Source organism: Lolium rigidum, chromosome 2, assembly GCF_022539505.1.
Source record: "Lolium rigidum isolate FL_2022 chromosome 2, APGP_CSIRO_Lrig_0.1, whole genome shotgun sequence".
NCBI classification, from domain to species: Eukaryota; Viridiplantae; Streptophyta; class Magnoliopsida; order Poales; family Poaceae; genus Lolium; species Lolium rigidum.
In genome coordinates, this window is record NC_061509.1 from 264,740,575 (window position 1) to 264,759,546 (window position 18,972).

Here is an 18,972-nt window from a genome sequence, read left to right on the forward strand (position 1 = left end):
ATTCCAAGCCAGTACAAAGGTCCCGAGCTCCGTATTACCTAGCATGGGCGAACACGCGCGGCGGGTGGGTTTGAAATTCACGTTCGTTTGCAGGCCCGGATTTTATGACCAACCAAACAATAGAATTAATTTCATCCCTTCAAAAATAGAAATAACTTCAAATTTAAAACCAAAAAATAGAATTAGGTACTTGAATTCTAAAGAGCCAGCTCAAGGTTTAATTCCGTGCATCCAAACACAACGTTGGTGTAATTACAAACATTTTCCTATGGACTAAATGCATCATATGTGTTGTACAACATAAAAATATATTATTAATTGGATATAAGATATCATAGGGACTGAATTGTACGATTCATTTCACTATATCTAGTATTTAATGTCATAAAATATATGATGCATTTAGCGGATAGAAAAATCTTTGTGATTGTTTTCATTATATCAAGTATTTAATGTCTTAAAATATATGATGCATTTAATGCAAAGAAAAATCTTTGTGGTTGATTTCATTATATCAAGTATTTAATGTCGTAAAATATATGATGCATTTAGTGCATAGTAAAAGAATATAATTGCGCCAATATTTATATGGAAAGTTTACATATCATTATTTGTGTAATTAAGGAATATATTGTTACTATTATATATTAAAGCCTTGATATATTTATAGAATGATAGGAAACATACAATTCTATACTTACATTTATGCAATTAATAATAGGTCTTCATGTGCAGATACCAAAAAAGATATTTTGGCCGTAATTGCAATTCATTGTGTACCTTCAATGGGACCATTTAATTCCTGATATATTGGAAAGCCTATATATAAAATTTTATATGCATTATGGAATTGAGCCATCCAAGCTTTTGAAATGAAGGAAAGGCAATCTCTTAGACTGGCCCTTATTCTATCATATATTTTTCTAGCCACTAGAGGAAATGGTACACAATCTATGAATCAAGGAGAAAATTCTGGCCACATCGTCACATGTCAACAATTTAACAAAACCATTGAGGTATGGACCAACAATTGTCTTATTTCTATATCTAGCAGCTTATTTGGTGGCTAACAAGGTGATGAAACTTCAAAGCAGATGGAAGGCGGAGATATCTTTGACTGCGTTGATGTGAATCTACAACCATCTTTTAATCACCCATTGTTGAAAAACCACAAAATTCAGGTAAATCAAATACATAAATAAAAGTCTTGCATTCAATATTTGGTAAATTTACTTGATTCATATTCGAGTACATGCACCCATGAAGAGTGAGTTACCTCCTATAGATGGAGGTTGGTGTAGAAACTGACGAGATTATATCATGATTTTTTTTTTGCATCGCTCTTTTCCAGGCTATTGTGTTTCGTAACTTTGCTTGTGCCACCTCCTTCTTGTTTCAAGAATCTCTCTTTGGTTCCATTTTTTAAATTATGAAATTATAAGCATGAAATAAATAACTTTTTGATATGTGTAGATTTATTAAACATGAGTTGATAAATATACTTTGTTTATAATGACTCAAATTACACAATCTATTATACATATCCATTATTCATTGATTAAGTTTCACTTGCAAACAGATGGAACCAAGTTCTTTCCCAATAGGGATGGATGTCAAATCAGCGTCTCTACATCATGTATCACAAGCACAGCCGCCTCTTGTTTCCTGCCCAAGAGGAACAATCCCTATACTACGTAACCATATAAGAGACCGTTTATCATCCAAAAGTATTGATGAAGTGGTTGGCAAGGATAAACAACAAGAGGTGAGTTTCATTATATATCTTCGAGAGAACATTAGCAGCCATTACTTCATCAAAACATACCATGTACGCATACTATGATAAGTTAGTTAAGTTTCTAAATACTATCCTAGTGCATCATCATATTTGAACCCTCTCTTTTAGTCTCAAATTATGGTCTGTAATATGAAATATATGATTTAGGGTCATCATTTAATGGAATCAATTAGAGAGAAATGATATTTCAAGTAAATTAAGATCCTCTGAATTTGTTTATTCAGTAAGTATCATTCACATTTTTATTCAATATACATGTTACTTGACCTTTACTTGAATGAATATAATTTGTTACCAAGTTCAGCTGACACCGTATTGAAAGGTTTAACATATGCATTCCCAACTCATATTCCCCAACATTAATTGACGATACTAGTTCTATCCTATAGGAGGTGGGAATCAGATATCAGCACGATGATATATACGGGACAAGGGCTATTATAAATGTTTATGAGCCAAAGGTGAAGAATCATACGAAGGATCTTAGTGCAACATCCATAGAAATTTATAATGGATTAGGTCGTGAAGAGGCAATTGGTGTTGGTTATTTGGTATCCCGGAGTCTAAGTGGCGATAGCTTCGCTAGGTTCCATGTTTCTTGGGTAATCATGATATTTCTTTTGAAACTTGTTGCACTTTAGATATATTATGATATACACATATAACTATAATTTTATATTACTTTAATGTTTACTAGGATGATGGCTTACTAAAAAAGTCATGTTATGATCACACATGTCCTGGTTTTGTGCAAGTGAACCACACTGTTGGTCTTGGAGGAAGGTTGCAACCTATTTCAGTATATAATGGACCACAATATGTCATAACTGTGCTTATGTTCAAGGTATTCTTGATTTTTCTAATTTAGAGACCTTATATAATGTAAAAGCCTTGCATGTGAATCTTTGTGTTTACTTAATTTATTTGATCTGTGAAAAAATCTAGGTAGGTCACTATGATATTTATTGAGTTTCACCATTAAAATAATGAAGAGATGATTCTTTTCCTACCATCTCACAATCTCATAATATGTGCTAGACATTTGACATACAGATCATCCAAAGTATTGTTCTAAATGAACTTACCACTCAGCATGCCATTAAGATAATAGATATTTAGCAAATATTTTTAACACCCATGAAACTCAAATGTGTTCTATTGATTTAAATTTCTTGTTATGACAAAAGTTTAAGATAAAACATGTCTACTTATCTACCTTAAAAGGAAAGAAATAAATTATGCCCCTGAACACTTAAACGACAAAATTTACATCCGCATATGCATTAAGTAAAACACTCATTCCATAAATTTATTTATTTTAGGACCCGAGGACTAAGAATTGGTGGGTGGTATATGGTGAAGAGAATACTCCAGTTGGATATTGGCCAAGTTCATTATTCACCTTTATTAAGGACAAAGGTGATACTGCATTTTGGGGCGGGCATGTTTCTGGACCCACTGCCTCAACGAGACTCTCCACAAATTGGTAGTGGTCATTTTGCCTCGGAAGGATATGGAAAATCAGCTTATATAGAAAACATCCAAATAATTGATAAATACAACAAGTTTTTAAATCCAGTTGACAACAAAGCTTTTGCTGGTAGCACCAATTCAGAAAAATTCACAGTCGATGGTTTTGGAATGAACAAGTCTGGTATGCATATATACTATGGTGGACCAGGTGATTTAGTCTGACAATGTACTTAATATTACAATAAAATTGACACAGACTAGCTGCTAAGATATATGGGTAATTGAGCATAAGAAGAACAAGCTTATTCTTAATGTGGTCCAGAGTACAAGCAGCATGATCGTCGAAATTGAGGAATATTATCCATTATTGGTGCACCTGGACATGTATTTGTTTGTCATTTGATTTTATTAGCATCTTTGTGTGTATCTTGCGGTATACCACATCTTTTTAAGTAGGGTAATAGTCTCTCCATATCATCATCTGTGCAATGCTATGTGTTCCCTTCGACGGGAAAAAAGTATTCCCACCATAGAAAGTAAGAGTTCTTGGGTTTGGAAGATTAATGTTCTCCCTACGTTTAGTTCAGTGACTAAAACATGCGCATCAAACTACAAAGCCTTATTTTCCTCACTGCCTTGATCCTTTCTCACTGTCTTACTCATTTCTAGATCCTTATTTGCTAAGATGGTAACAAAACAAGATTACACATATGGTACCTTTAAAGGTCTACATTATATATACTAGTAGAAAAACATCGCTAATTTTCAAGAGCAAGCACGTGCAACAACTAGTCATCTTAACCAACATTATATGAACAAGTAACAGAGCTACAAATAGAAATTGAGCCAAGGTTCAATATCGCACATATACAGGATAGATTACGAGCACCAAAGATGAAGTGATCATGAAGGAAGAAGAAAATGATGGGCGGCGAAGGATGTCAAGCTGCCGGGCACGACAGTACCATTCGTTCATATTTTACGAAAGCGTGTAGTCCTGTCAGCCTGATTATTAGCCAGTCAAAGTATCCATCGTTGGATTATGCATTATCAAAACTAGAGGAGAATAAGTCAACGAAAACAACTCTAACATAGGCCACTGCACACACACTTATCACTCATGCACATGAAACATGAAAGTGGATGGAGATAACACCACTGTAGAGCAGCGTTCCCCTGTTTCATTTATGAAACCAGGTCGGAAAAGCAGCTAGCCAGGTGATTGCTTGCCAAAAGGCGGATAAATTATTATAATAAAAAGAATTGAAAGACGGGTTTTCAAAGATAGTATAGTTATTTGGAATATACAATCACACGATTTTATCCACAAACTCATTTATTTTTAAATTGTTAGCGAGGACATAAACTACTAACAGTTACATAATGGACCGGCAAAGTGATGATATATTTTTCGCTCCAAATAAGCATAAAAGTATTTTGGTCAGGAGCTGCAAAGTATATTTTTCATTTATGAATCTCTCTTGTTTAAGCATGGGAAAATTGCAACATCTCTTGCGCCAAATGTTCTTAACATGAATAATAAAACATCAGCAGAAAGGCCACATTAAGAGTAGCAGAAATCAGCAGGAAGCTTTATGAAGCATATATATAGTAATCAGTATCCATGACTCCGTGTCCCTCGGGGTACCTCCAGCAAAGTGAGGGCCGCTCAGAGTCCGCCAACAATGAATTTTTCAAAATCGGGCATTAAGCAAAATAGGATATTCTAGAGGATGGCCTAGTGAACACTTTCAAAGAACAACATATCAACAACCAAAGTTTTGGAAATATAAGCATTTGTCCCAACTCTGAACTTCTGAATGATCTATGGAAGTAGCAATCTTATTCAGAACAAAAAAGAATCTAATAAGCATAAGAAAGAACTAACATAATAATAGATAAGCATGCATCCATTACTGTGCAACGCAATAAACCAAGAAAGAGGACCCCACTGGTAGAGAACAGGTCTTCGCTACCGGTTCGGAAGAGCCTTTAGTCCCGGTTTCCCATCCGGGAATGCCAAAACGGGACTAAAGCTCAAAGATTTAGTCCCGGTTGGCTTATGAACCGGGACTAAAGGTCATCCACGTGGAGGCGATGGAACGCCGGGTTTGTGAACCTTTAGTCCCGGTTGGTAACACCAACCGGGACTAAAGTCCATGCCAGGGTTTAGGGTTCTAGCCCCTGTATTTTTTTTTCATTTTCATTCAATTCTTTTTCATTACATATTCTATGGTAATACACATATAGTGCACACATCCTCACACAGTAGTCATGGTAGCCATACATATATATTATCTTAGGAACGCACATATATATTCTAATTGTTAGCCATGGGAGCTCGACGAATCATACATGTTGATGCATCTATTCTATTACATGGAGATCATTGAATTACAATGTGTTAAACGGGTAATAGTATTCTCCGTTTTCAGGTATGACATCTGTAAGCAAAAATTCCGACAAGTTTGTCGTAGGCGTGCCTGTGGTAAGACGTCCCCGCATGTGTTCGGTCTATAAAGAATAGATCATATATATATATATATATATATATATATATATATATATATATATATATATAAAATTTCGAAATTAAATTATGCTAAATAATTTTTTCTTAAATACTAAATTATTTTTGTTGATTTTTGCAGGATCTTGGAGGCTGGCGAGGCCAATATACGTCCGGTGGTGTACGCAGTGGTGTATTAGTCCTACTCGGTACTCATAGTATTTATCACTATATTGCTTCAAAAGTAGCTAAGTTTCTTTCCCTAGATATTTTTAGTCAAATTTAAATGGGTTAATTTTTTATCGTCTTCCCAGACAGTTTCACCCGAAGGAAACACTTCTCTGCGGCTACGGTTCTCGTTCTAACGCCAGATGTAAGGCTTAACAGAGAACTACCACGCAGAGATTTCTCCTATAGGATCCCTAGCATAAAAACCCATCCCATATAAACATGATAAAAAGATCAAGAAAACACAGAACTACTTCATTTCCACAATATAATTTACATACGGGTTTCCCTTTCGGGAACCCCCAACGGGATTACACAAGAACGGGGAATTACCTTAGTACCTTATTATTATAAGCGCCTTCACACTAATGGATTTATTACAAGGTGGTGGTTGTACTACTACTACTGCAGGGAGCGCTGCTAGCCTATATATATATGAATATATGACTTGTGTGTATTCAAATCATCGTAATTAAAAAGAATTGTGAATATTTTTTACGTACTCGAGTGTCTTTGCAATCTACGCGTCGCTCAATCACCATGTTGATGAACTCGAAAACGTCGTATGCACATAAGTTGGTCCCCATTGGCTGCCTCAAGCACTTTCCGACAATATAATTCAATCAAAAAATAATCAACCATGCTAATTGGTATATAATATTGAAACTAGTACTAGGTACTTACATGGAGCCTTTCATAACGCAGCTCTGGTGCCCATTCACCGGTCACCTCTGTGATGAACGCTTTCCAATAGCTGTGATAATGATTTTATCAGGAAATGAACGACAAAGGCAGATATAGTGTGACAATGATTGAAAATGCCTGTTTTTTTTATCAAGAACTATGGGGCAAAACCCCCACAACATTTATTACCCCCTCCAACTTTAAAAAAGTTTATGTACAGAAAGAAAACAAAATAGAACTATATAAAGCAAAAGAAAATTACAACAGAGTGAGAGTGCTTGTCTTTAATCCTGTGAGCATGTAGTGTAACTTCATGCTTGAACTTGCTGACTCAGGCCCTAAAGGAAGACTTCAAATTTTGAAAATATGCTTCATTTCCTCATCTTCCAAATATGCCAACAAGCTAGGATGACAATTTGAGTGAAGAAAGGCTTAGCAAACGCAGCCCTTGCCCTGATGAACATGGTTTCTATATTATCTGCTTGTACCCAATCAATCTGCAAATGAACCCATATTCTTCTGCCTAAGTTGCACTCAAAAAAGAGATGGATCCAGTCCTCAGTAACATGACAGAGGCATAGAACAAAGGTAAAATCAGTGGTAACATTCCAATGCCTTCTCCTCAACATGTCTCTAGTATTAAGCCTGTCACTCACCAGCATACAAGCAAAAACTCTGATTCTCAATAACACCCTGCATTTCCAAATCCAAGCATAAATCTTGGAAGTAGTCACATTAATATAGAAGTGCTTATAATAAATACTAGATGTGTAGACTCCATCCTTCCAAATTGTTTGCCAGGCATCATGCTTTAAAGGATCCAGAGTGAAAGAGCTTAAAAGAGACTGCATCTTATTATACTCCTCAAAATACTGTGGTGACAAAGGCCTATAGAATAGTTCATCCCTATTCTCACATTGTACCACTTCCTGAATAGATAGCTAAGTGTTGAGAGCAAAAGAATGTAATCTTGGGAATTCTCGTGCTGGTGTAATACATGACCATTTATCATTCCAGAATAGAATAATTTCACCACTTCCAGGTGTAGCATTACAAATTGCTCTATACTTGTCAACCTGTTATATGACATCTCTTCACCAAAAAGAGCCACACAAATTTGTAGCTTGTGGCACACCATTGGGATAATAATTCGAAACCAATTTTACCCAACGCATGTCCTTTTTATTAAAGAAGTTATGCAAGTGTTTAATAAAAAGTGCCTCATTATGTTTCTGGAAATCCATAAAACCTAGTCCACCCTTCTCTTTGAGTTTACAGATCATCTCCCAAGCAGCAAGTGATTTTCCTTTTAATTCAGTATCTCTATTACTCCATAAACATTGTCTGATAATTCTGTTCATCTGTGCAATAATTCCTTGGGGAATATCTAGAGAGCATAGAAATGTGATAGGAATAGAACTCAAGCGGGATCTAATAAGCTGCAATCTTCCTCCATATGCCAAAAATGAGGAAGTACATACCAGTCTTCTTTCCATCCTATCCACCAAAGGAAAAAAATCTTGAATCTTTGACCTAGTTGTTCCCAGTGGCAAACCCAGGTAAGTGAAAGGCATTGTGCCAACAATACAACCAAACTCCTGTGCCAGATCTTGCACCTGCTCATCTGTGATATTTATAGGCAACATGCATGACTTATGAAAATTCACATACGGTCCAGTAGATTTAATGAAGTCATTTAGGGCCTATTTCAGTAGCAATAATTGATTCATATCAGCTTGCATAATTAACAGGGTATCATCTGCATACTGAAGGATTGAGAAATCCTCATCCACAGTGATAATAGGCAGGTGCAAAAGATTTTTATGAACCAGATCATTGACCATAGATTGCAGAACATCTCCCCCTAACACATAAAGGAGAGGTGAGAGGGGATCTCCTTGTCTCACACCTCTTCCGCATTTAAACTGTTTTCCAGGGATACCATTTAGCTAAACAAAAGAAGATCCAGAGCTACGAAAACACCTGACCCATCTAATCCATTCATCATTAAATCCCTTATGCTTCAAAATTTGCACTAAAGCTTCATGTTCAATTGTATCAAAAGCCTTTTCAAAATCCAATTTCAATATAATACATGGAGCCCTAGCAGCCTTACATTGATAAATGTACTCAAAAGCCCAAACAACACAGTCCTGGATTGTCCTATTTCTGATAAAGCCATCTGGTTCTTATGAATACACAACATAATTTTATCCTGAAGCGTATCTGCTCTGCAGCCATTTTTGTGAGGAACTTGATACAACAATTTGTAAGGGAGATAGGCCTATAATCTTTTATTTTCTCAGGGCTCTAACACTTTGGAACCAAAGTTATATAAGAAGTATTAAAGGGCTCCAAATTTACTCTGCCTTGAGAGAATTCCTCAGCCAGCCTGTAGAAATTCTCCTTCACAATTTCCCAACATTTCTTCAGAAATAGGCCATTAAAACCATCAGGGCCAGGGGCTTTATCAGGTGGCATTTTTGCAATCACATTATCCATCTCATCTTTGGTAAAAGGTATAGTGAGGATTTCCAAGCCATCCACCTTTTTAATTAGTGCATGAAGATCAAGACGCATATCAATTTTTCTAGAAGTTCCCATTATGTTCTTATAACAATTTAAAGCCAAACTGCCATTTCCTCATGATCAGTAACAATTCTTCCATCCTCAGTAGTTAGACTCACCACATTATTCCTCATGTGTCTTATAGTTACCATAGAATGAAAATATTTGGTATTCTCCTCCCCCAATTTCATCTATCTTGCAGTACATCTCTTTTTCCAATATAAAAATTGGGCATGCAACAAGCCATCATAATGAATCTTAACAATCTTTCTCAAATTCTCCTCTGCAATGAATAAACCCCTCTCCACTTCCAGATTATCAAAGAATAAAATGACAATATTGCATTTGGCAATAGACTCTTTGATTTTTGATAGACCAGTCTTCCATCTCTTCAAGGCTTGTCTCAAGAATTTTAGTTTCCTAGTCAGCACAGTAGCCTCATTTTGTCCCATAAAATGTGAATCCCAAGCAGTAGACACACAATCCATAAAACTAGGTTGTTCTACCCAAAAAAATTCAGATCTGAAAATGTGAGCTCGTGGAATGACTGTATCAATAGAAACAATGCTTGGAACATGATCTGATGTGGGCTTTGCCAATGGAATGACCATAGTATTTGGGTAGATAGAAGTCCAATTTGGAGTTGTAAAAAACTAGTCAAGTTGAACTAAGAGAGGATTATTCTGCATATTGGACCATGTAAAAGATCTTCCTTTAAGAGGTAGCTCAACCAATCCGAAGTGGCTAATTAATTCATTGAAAATTAAAATGTCACTTGTATCTCCTCCAGGAAAATTCCTGTGTTGTGATGAAATTAAAATCCTCCATGAATAACCATAGCTCATCATCAGGAATATCAAGACTGAATAACCACTGTATAAAAACAATGGAATTCCATATTACTAATGTACCCCCTGAAGCTCCAACAAAGGGAGAGAAACCAAAATTATCGAAACGTTTGGGGCCAAATGAACGTATGGACGTATGATCAAAGCTAGCACGTTTCGTTTCTTGAATACAGATCACAGCACAACCATTCTCTTCAATATTTTCACGAATAGCTAACTATTTTGGTTCTGAATTAATGCCACGAATATTCCAATCAAGCACGTTCCATGTTCTATAGAAACGATTAAAATCCATAAACCAAACTTCACACGGAAATAAACAATTGACAGCACAAGTGGCACTTACAGAACACCAACACACTGACCAACTGACACACACCCTAGGATAAAGGAAATGAGAGAGGGAATTTCCACCCAAAAGAAAAACAAAGTAGCTACACATCTAGCCACTCTGTGAACCTTTAGATCCTGACTTGGCCGTAAGCTTGTCAGCGGAGAGCAGCTGTGCGTCTATACCCAACATTTCTCCAATGTGCTGCAAAGTAGCCACGGGAATTGGAGGAGTAACTGAGTCCTTGTCTGCGGTATCTGAACCAGAATTGCCTTGATCATGAGCTAGAGTAGCTCCTCGAGTTGCAGGGACTGCCTTCCTAGCACGCTTCCTGGGCTTAGGCACCAAATTAGCAATTGGTGGCACACGGTATCCTTCCTTCAATGTAGCGCTCCTAGTACAGCGTTTGGTGGACAGATCAACAAGTGGCACATCTCTCTTCTTCTTCTTCTCCCTCACCTTCTTTGCCTGCCCTATAGGAGCAGCAGCCGGAAACTGAATAGCTTAAAGCTCCTCACCTGGTGCATTAGACACAATGTCCTGGCTAGAAGCTCAAGCAATAATGTGTTCTTGCCTGGTGTCAGTGGAAACATCATCATTAACCTTGAAAACCAGATTCTCATCAAAAGCCTGTGACCAGGAACGCTTTGTAGACCTATCCTCACACATATCATCACCAGAGTCAGCATCAATATCTCTCCTCCCATCAGATATATTCAAAGGGAAAAGCAAACTGTGAGTAGCTTGTGTCACAGGGGATCTGTAGCAGTAGCTTGGATTTGTGACAACACTAAGTCAATTTCTTCAAACTGTTGCTGTCATGTTGTGTATGTATATAGTTGCTGTCAAAATTGTTGTGTATGTATAGTACTATAGTTGTTGTCAATTTTTTTGCTATATTAATAATGACTTGTGCTATACTCCTGTGCACTGGCGGATCTCCACCGGGTCGCGGGTACCCATCACGGGGCGGGTATGGTGGAGATCTTGACCCGCCGGCGGGTATGGAGGCGGGTGGTGGTGGCGAGGAGAGGTGTCCGGGGCAGGTATGGAGGTCTCATACCCGCCTAGGGCTGTCAACGAGCCGAGCTCGAGCGAATACAAGTTGGCTCGGCTCGAGCTTGTTTTATGTTTCGAACCATGCAAGAAGCTCGAGCTCGGCTCGCGAGCCTATAGGCTGGCTTGGGCTCGGTTCGACGAGGGCTCACGAGCCTGTCGAACGCATTAAAATCGTCAATTTTTTTCTTCCACGCACGTCGCTTCCCTGTGGACACACGCGCTCGCCCAACCCAACAACCCACCGTTTCCCTTTTTATAACTGTTGATCCACTGTTATCCTCTACCGCACGCGAGGTGGTACACTAAACAAGGCATCGATGCTGTAGCGTGTCTTGCTTGGATAGGTAATACATATGGGCCATAGTAGGCCTGGAAAATAGTTTCACGGGCTAGTTTAGTCTCGCCGCAGGAGGCAAATTGCGATCTGGACATTCGTTTTAGCATTTTTTTTTCTTTTCATGAGCTGGGATATTTAATTGTAGTTGTACTACTTGAGTACATGGACCTGTTACTTTGGAAAGTCACCAAAGACAAGCTGCACGACCCAACTCATAAAAACAAAAACATAATTTAGGGATGGGATAATTTCATGCACGTATTTAACCGAGCTTTGCCGAACTATTGGGGCTCGAGCTCGAATGGCTCACGAACTACACATTAGGCTTGAGTTTGGCTTGTTAAGACATCGAGCCGAGCTCGAATCAAGCTTTTAACAAGCCGAACTCAAACAGTTTGTCGAGCACGAACTTTTTTGACAGCCCTATACCCGCCTCCATACCCGGCGGGTGCCATCCGGACTCTAGACCAACACAAATTCATGTGAGTGAACAAATAACACACATGAAGTGATTATTAAGCGTTCTCGATACTCCATTATCGAGTGTGAATTTGTTCAACTAGCAAATTTCATTTGTAGGTTACAGAATGTTGTAGTATATCACGTGTATGTTGCATTGGATAGAAAATTTCTGCATTGTACTAATTGATGCCTTATCTTATTGAAAAATTCTAATATTTGCAAAATACTATGTGAATGAAGATGCAAATAAGAAACTCATTTAGCCTAACGCTGCATGGTATTAAGCTCATAAAGTTGAACCAACATAGCAGCAAAAACCAATAAATCCTTTTATTGAAGGGTGTGACTATTTCTCAGTCAAATGATATCCTCAAATCTCAGTTGCAAATCATGTTGCAACTCATAATTAACTACTGGAATCATGATGCAAATTAAATGGCGCAGCAAATCCCTTTATTGAAAGCCACCGCGGATGTGGAACGCTGAAATGTACATGATCGAGCTACAGCTTTAGACGCGAACTACTCTGATTCAGACACTGGCATCGCCGACGCACGGTCACACTCCAGTTCAAACATACCACGGAACGCTGGCATCTTTTCCGCAGCAATGGCCACTGACACCTGCACCGAGCCTGGCTCCCTCCCGGCGACGAGCGCCATCTCACCGTCGTGGTTCATGGACGCCAGCTCAACCCTCGCCGGCCTCCCGAACCCAAAGTCCACTCCGTACGCCGGGAACCACGGCGACCCCACCAGAATGACCGCGCGGCCCGGTGGGATGGCCGCGAACTTGGTGCACCACCGAGCACGGTCAGCGAGCGGGTCACGCTTCACCTCCGCGACGGCCTCCTGTATGGCGTGGAGCGCCATGGCCGGCCCGTTCGGCCCTGCGAGCTCCGACCCGCTCAGCGAGGTGGTGCAGAGCGCGACACAGTTGCCAATATATGCGGCCGGCACCGGCGGCGACATATGGGCCCGAGAGTCGGCGAGGAAGGCGGCGAATACTGGGGTGTCGTCGGTGAAGCCCCTGGCCCGCGCGATGGACACCCACCCGTGCGCCGTCATCGTGGCGAACGTGGACGGCACTGTGCCGGTGTTCGCGGCGGCGGCCAGACGCTGCTTGAGGCGCCGCACAGCGGTCGCCGCGAACGTGAATGTCCGTCGGCTGAGAAGGCGGCCTTGTTCCGACGAGGCATCTTGTTTTGGAGCAATCTGCAGGGGATCGTACGTTAGTTTGCGACAGAATGCGTAATGTATCATTGTCCTTAACTCGGTACTTAAATCAGTAAACTAAATGTTGTGTGGCAGGGGCTATCTTCGTTTGATGTGCACTTTTTGAATGGCAAGCCACTTTAAATTTCACTGTTCGTCATCAGAATAATACATTGGAAATCCGACAACTAATCATAATGTATACTTGTAGTTTTTTTTTGTTTGGACTACGTAGCGGCCCGCGATCAGACGCTTTGTAGTCTTCTGCACAAAAGGATGTGTAAACATCTAGACCTACGAGGAGAAATGTGTTTGTCCCATTAATGAGAGGTCCTGTGCATGTTTATATCTTGGGAAAATTTGCTACAGAACACCGTTATTTTCTGGCGTTTGCCAAAACACACTGCTCGATTGTGTCTTTGCCAGGTACCATTACAATTTCGTGGCACATTTGCCAGAACACACCACCTAGCCGAAAACGGAAAATTTTGCACTTTTACCTGGGATGACTGGTTTTGAAGACAAAATGCAAAACTTTCCGTTTTCGGCCAGGTGGTGTGTTGCGGCAAATGTGCTAGAATTGTAATGGTACCTGGCAAAGACACAATCGAGCGGTGTGTTTTGGCAAACGGCAGAAAATAACGGTGTCCCGTAGCAAATTTTCCCCACGGGAGGGAAAATTTCACATGATGTTTTGGGCTTTTGGCACATATATAGGTCCAAATACAACAATTATGAAAATTGCTTTTCAAATGTATTTTAAAATACCGAAAAATTCTGAAAAAAAATCTTGAGTGTAGATTCAGACATACTATGCTAGTACACAAAATTCTATGGAGAAAAGTCATTTTTCTAGGAAGTGTAAAAAAGATAAATAAATATATATCTTGTGAGAACCCATTTTGGTGCACCAAAATTATCTTTTTTTACACGAGTCACAAAAATATCATTCTTCCGCGAAACTTTGTGTGCGGACATAAAATGCGCGGGCGTACACCTAGCTTTTTGTTCAGACTTTTTTCACATGTCGAAATATGTTTTTTTATGATGGGTGTATCTAGAGCTATGAGCCAAAATGCATTTGTGTGTAAGGATGGCAATGGGCAGGGTATGGGCAGGGTAGAGCAATACCATACCCACACCCGTATAGTCAATGGGTACAAACTTCTACCCATACCCGTACCCATGGGTATAAAACTTTACTCATACCCATATCCGGCGGGTACACGTACCCATTGGGTACCCAATGGGTAGGATAAATTGTACACACGTCAATCATAATTTTACATTTATCGATAATAATTTCGATTAAACAATTAATTATCTTAACTCAATAATAGGTAGTTGAGTACATAACAATTAATATAATATAAAAATCACATTCTCATATTCTAACTCATAAGTCAACAGAAGTAGATGTATCATGTAAGAATTTAACAATAAACGGGCAAAATATGTGTCTACCAGCGGGTACGAGGCTATACCCGCGCCCTACCCATGACTTAACGGGCACGGGCACCGTATGAGTACTACACATGAACATAAAAGTGTACCCATACCCTGCTCATGTGGGTACGGTACCCGTGGGTACCCGTACCCGTGAGTAAAGTTGCCATCCTTATTTGGTGGCAGCTCATGCACATGGATTCCTAAAACATCGGTACATGCATGCATGATTGCTAGCTAGCTAGTACAGTATCAACTTCAAAAGGTAGCAATCTGAATTTGTCTTAGGTGGCTACAGGGGCAACATCCTACAAAACAATGCGAGCGCTCACCCTGGGGAAGTCCGGCGCGAGTTGCTGCAAGTATAACCTGACAAGGTCGTCGTCCCCGTCGAACCGCACCAGCCTCCGGTCATGCAGCGGCTCCGGTCCGGCCCACACCGGGCCCTCCATGACATTGGCGGCGGCGGCCGACCACATCTCCAAGAACCGCCACAGGCCGCGCCCGTCGGCCGCCGAGTGATGCACCGCGACACCCACCGCGACGCCACCGCCGCCTCCGACGAACTCCGTCACCTGCGTACGCACCCACGCGTTGCATTCAGGTATGAAAAACGCGGCCGGGACACCCAAAGAAACAAGAAAACAGGGTAACTGCACACGTGGCGTACGTACCTGCGCCGCCATCACGGGCGCCGGGAGCTCGTCCCGGCGGATGTCCGGAGCGAGCTGCCGGAGCGCCTCCTCGTCGTACTCCTCGACGAGCCTGTCGAACTCGAGGTCCGTCTCGGCCTCGACGAACGCGACGCTGCAAGCGCCCTCCCCCAACGGGAGGACGATTGACAGGGAGAGGGGCTCCGGCGAGTAGGTGAGCACGCCGGCGAACGGGTGGAAGGCCGGGAGCACCCGCTCGAGGGATGACCTGAGGACGCCGACCACGTCCGTGAACGGGAGTGGGCTGGGTGGGAAGAGGAAGACGCGGCGGACTGGGGGCAGCGTGACCCAGTACGCATCGAAGGGAGACAGCGGGACTGTCCGGCCAGGTTCCGGCATCGTGGCGCCGCCGGCCGGGAGGGCGATGACGGAGGTCTCCCTCGGACGCACCACAGGCGGCATCTTCTCGGCCACTAGCAGAGACCAGAGAGGGAAGGAGTACGAACTAGGAAGCCCGGAAGCGGCACGGAGCTGTATGCATGCTTGTTCGCTTGAGTATTTTAGCGCCGTGACATCGTCGTACACAGTCGAGTTGGACCGAATAAAAGCTCGAGCGGTGGAGCCTTTGTTGGCGCGTTTCGTGCACCTGGCATTCAGCCCGTTTTAGTTGTTGAGGTCTCTCTAGAAGATCGATCTACCCAGAACTGACCCAGAGCCAGCAGCGTGCCATCTCGGTAAACGCCGAATTGACCCAGAATTGACCCATCGCTGCTACTGTCTGTGTTCACTACGAGGCGAGTACCAATTCGACTCCGCATATGACTCCGCTTCCGCATCGGTCTGTATCTGCTGCTTCACGGTTTCAGGTCCTAATCTACGAGGGATAAATACCTGTCCTCCGAGGAAAACAGAAGCGAATACCACAGAGGGAAACTCGACCTCTCCTTTGGTTTCATCTCGCCGGCGATCCAATCTAGCTCGGTGCATCACCGTCAACCATCAGGATGGAAGCAGAAGGGAAAGCTCCGAGTCTGCTGGAGCTGTGCGTCCGAAAGGCAATCGACAACCTGCGGCGCATTGAGAGCGTGGACGGCGTGGACACGCCGCTGCTGCGCAGGATCCTGCCCCACTGCGACCTAGAGCAGCTGACCCGCATCGAGAGCCGCACGGCGACGGACCTGACCCCGGTCACGGACGTCCTCTGGCAGGGGTTCTACCGGCGGCAGTTCGGCGAGGAGCACACGAGCCGCGTCGCCGACAGGATGCGGCGGGCCGGGGCGCGATACCGGTGGAAGGAACTCTTCAGGGCGAAGACGAAGCAGCAGAAGGAGGTCGAAGACCGGATGGTGGAGGCGCTCACGAGCAAGTGCCGGGCGGGGAACGCCGAGAGGCAGAGCAGCACTAGTAGAAAAAGGGGTCTTTCGTCCAACCCTTTAGTACCGGTTTCCTTACGAACCGGTACTCAAAGAGTGCATTAGATACCGGTTGCACTGCACGGACCTTTAATACCGGTTCGTGACGAGGAACCGGTACTAAAGGTACTCTTTAGTACCGGTTCGTGTCACGAACCGGTACTAAGGTTTTTCCTGCTCCCCACGCACCTCCACCCCCCCCCCGTGGATCGCCTTTTTTTGCTTTGTAAAATACAAATGAAAATGATAGAAAATTCAAAAAAATAAAATGTTTTCAGATTCTTGTATGTTATGCAACCTAGTATTGGGGAAAATTAACAAATTTGAATTTTCACTTTTTTTGCAAAAAAGTTTTGGAAAATGGTAAAACCGCAAGAACTTTTGCGTACGACGTCGAAAAAAACGTATAATATATCAAAATCATCGTGGGAAAAAGTTACATCCGAATTCACCAGGGTTTACCAGGTTAGCCAAATTTTAGATTCTCAAAATTCCAAATCAAAATATGAAAGCAGGAAGATTTTAGGTTTTTTCCAAAACTTTAGAATTTTATATATTTTTTATTTTTAAAAAATTAAAATTAATAATTATAAGATTTTTTGATTCCCAGAATAACTATTACTTTTATCAAATTATAAGATTTTCAAATTTTCAGGTTTAAAGTTTGGCAAAAAAATATTAAAAGTTTAAAAAATATATAAAAATAATACAAATTAAAAAGTTAATTTTATTTATTTATTCAACATTATTATTACATCATTACTTTTGTTTATTAAAGAAATTATTTGCAATACAAATAATAAAGAAGTGTCACATTGACCAACATGTTAAGAGGATTGATATGATACTACTATCAACAACATGCGCGCGAAGCACTTGGAAGTGGGATGGAAAGGAACCCGGAAGTTAAGCGTGCTAGTGTTGGAGTAGTGTGAGGATGGGTGACCGACCGGGAAGTTTGACCAAGGGTAAGTAATTGACTAGAGATTAAGTGTAGTTAGAGACTAACGGAAATATTAGAAATTATGAAAAAAGGGAGTGAAAAATAATTAGAAAAAAAATGGATAAAAAAAATTAAACGAAATAGCCTTTTTGTGAAAAAAAAATAAAAAAAGATCTCCAGCCCGCAGGCACCTTTAGTACCGGTTCGTAAGGAACCGGTACTAAAGGATGGAGGCCTTTAGTGCCGGATCTTTAGTACCGGTTCCAAAACCGGTACTAAAGGCCCTTTCAAACCGGTACAAAAGGGGGGTTTCTCTACTAGTGCAGGGCCATCAAGCGCTTCACGAAGGTGCAGCCAAGCAGTTGCAAGCGAAGCTATTTCGGAGGAGGAAGCGGCATGTCTTCCGGTTCCGGCTACAAGAACCCGATGTTGAAGAAGGCAAGGATGGAGGTTGACATTCGGGCGAGAATGGAAGCTCCTTTTGCAGGAGGTCAACTCAGCCAACGACGACTCATGGACAGCCGATGAGGATGACGTCGATCGTCCGTAGACCCAATTCGACCACCACCATTGTCAAACCAACTGCTTTGAATAGGCCGAACCAAAACAACAGGTTTAGGTTCTAGATAAAGAGTCAGTGGATAGCTCGAAGCTTACTTAGACTCGAGGGCAAGGCGGGATACCAATGTTGATAGACAGATAACTATTGTTAGTACTGTAAACTGATCAGTCTATGTTGTAATTTTGCATGTTTTGTTAAGTTTCTTGTTTTACAACTTCCAAGAGTAACATATTCTCATTTCACACGGGTGCCTGAAAAAGTAGAGGCTTTTGTTTGCTGCATGATGAGGGGTATTTTACACAGGCGGGACTGTTTGGTTTGCCAGGTTTCTTTTTTTTTCGAGAACCCGCAGGAGATCTACGCGTCATTGTATTAATACCGAGACGGACCAGAAAGTAGGCATCAACGAAAAAAAAACACAACACGCAGCCACCACCAGTAAAAG

At 41.2% G+C, this 18,972-nt stretch overlaps 2 protein-coding genes and 1 pseudogene across 2 annotated transcripts; 2 read left to right on the top strand and 1 right to left on the bottom strand.

The window, feature by feature from the left end:
• The first annotated feature begins 1,094 nt into the window (after window positions 1-1,094).
• LOC124689007 lies at window positions 1,095-3,493 on the top strand (annotated as a pseudogene).
• A 7,057-nt stretch (window positions 3,494-10,550) lies between these two features.
• Window positions 10,551-16,072, bottom strand: LOC124690870. Its single transcript, XM_047224197.1, has 4 exons — window positions 15,632-16,072; window positions 12,823-13,511; window positions 11,043-11,094; window positions 10,551-10,907 (listed from the first exon to the last, which is right to left on the bottom strand). Exons 1-4 carry the CDS (start codon window positions 16,070-16,072, stop codon window positions 10,551-10,553), a joined length of 1,539 nt encoding a protein of 512 aa, XP_047080153.1.
• Window positions 16,073-16,614: 542 nt separating this feature from the next.
• LOC124690871 lies at window positions 16,615-18,493 on the top strand. Its single transcript, XM_047224199.1, has 2 exons — window positions 16,615-17,000; window positions 18,358-18,493. The coding sequence occupies exons 1-2, from the start codon at window positions 16,615-16,617 to the stop codon at window positions 18,491-18,493; spliced, it is 522 nt and encodes a 173-aa protein (XP_047080155.1).
• Window positions 18,494-18,972: the final 479 nt, after the last annotated feature.

Bases quoted from the DNA above. Each gene is read 5' to 3' on its own strand.
- LOC124690870 (XM_047224197.1), bottom strand. From the start codon at position 16,072: ATGCCGCCTGTGGTGCGTCCGAGGGAGACCTCCGTCATCGCCCTCCCG. The intron at 13,512-15,631 runs GTACGTACGCCA...GATCCCCTGCAG, and splicing joins CGCCCGTGATGGCGGCGCAG to ATTGCTCCAAAACAAGATGC. The intron at 11,095-12,822 runs GTAGTTCGCGTC...GTGTGAGGATAG, and splicing joins ATGCCAGTGTCTGAATCAGA to GTCTACAAAGCGTTCCTGGT.
- LOC124690871 (XM_047224199.1), top strand. From the start codon at position 16,615: ATGGAAGCAGAAGGGAAAGCTCCGAGTCTGCTGGAGCTGTGCGTCCGA. The intron at 17,001-18,357 runs GCAGAGCAGCAC...CGGAGGAGGAAG, and splicing joins CGGGCGGGGAACGCCGAGAG to CGGCATGTCTTCCGGTTCCG.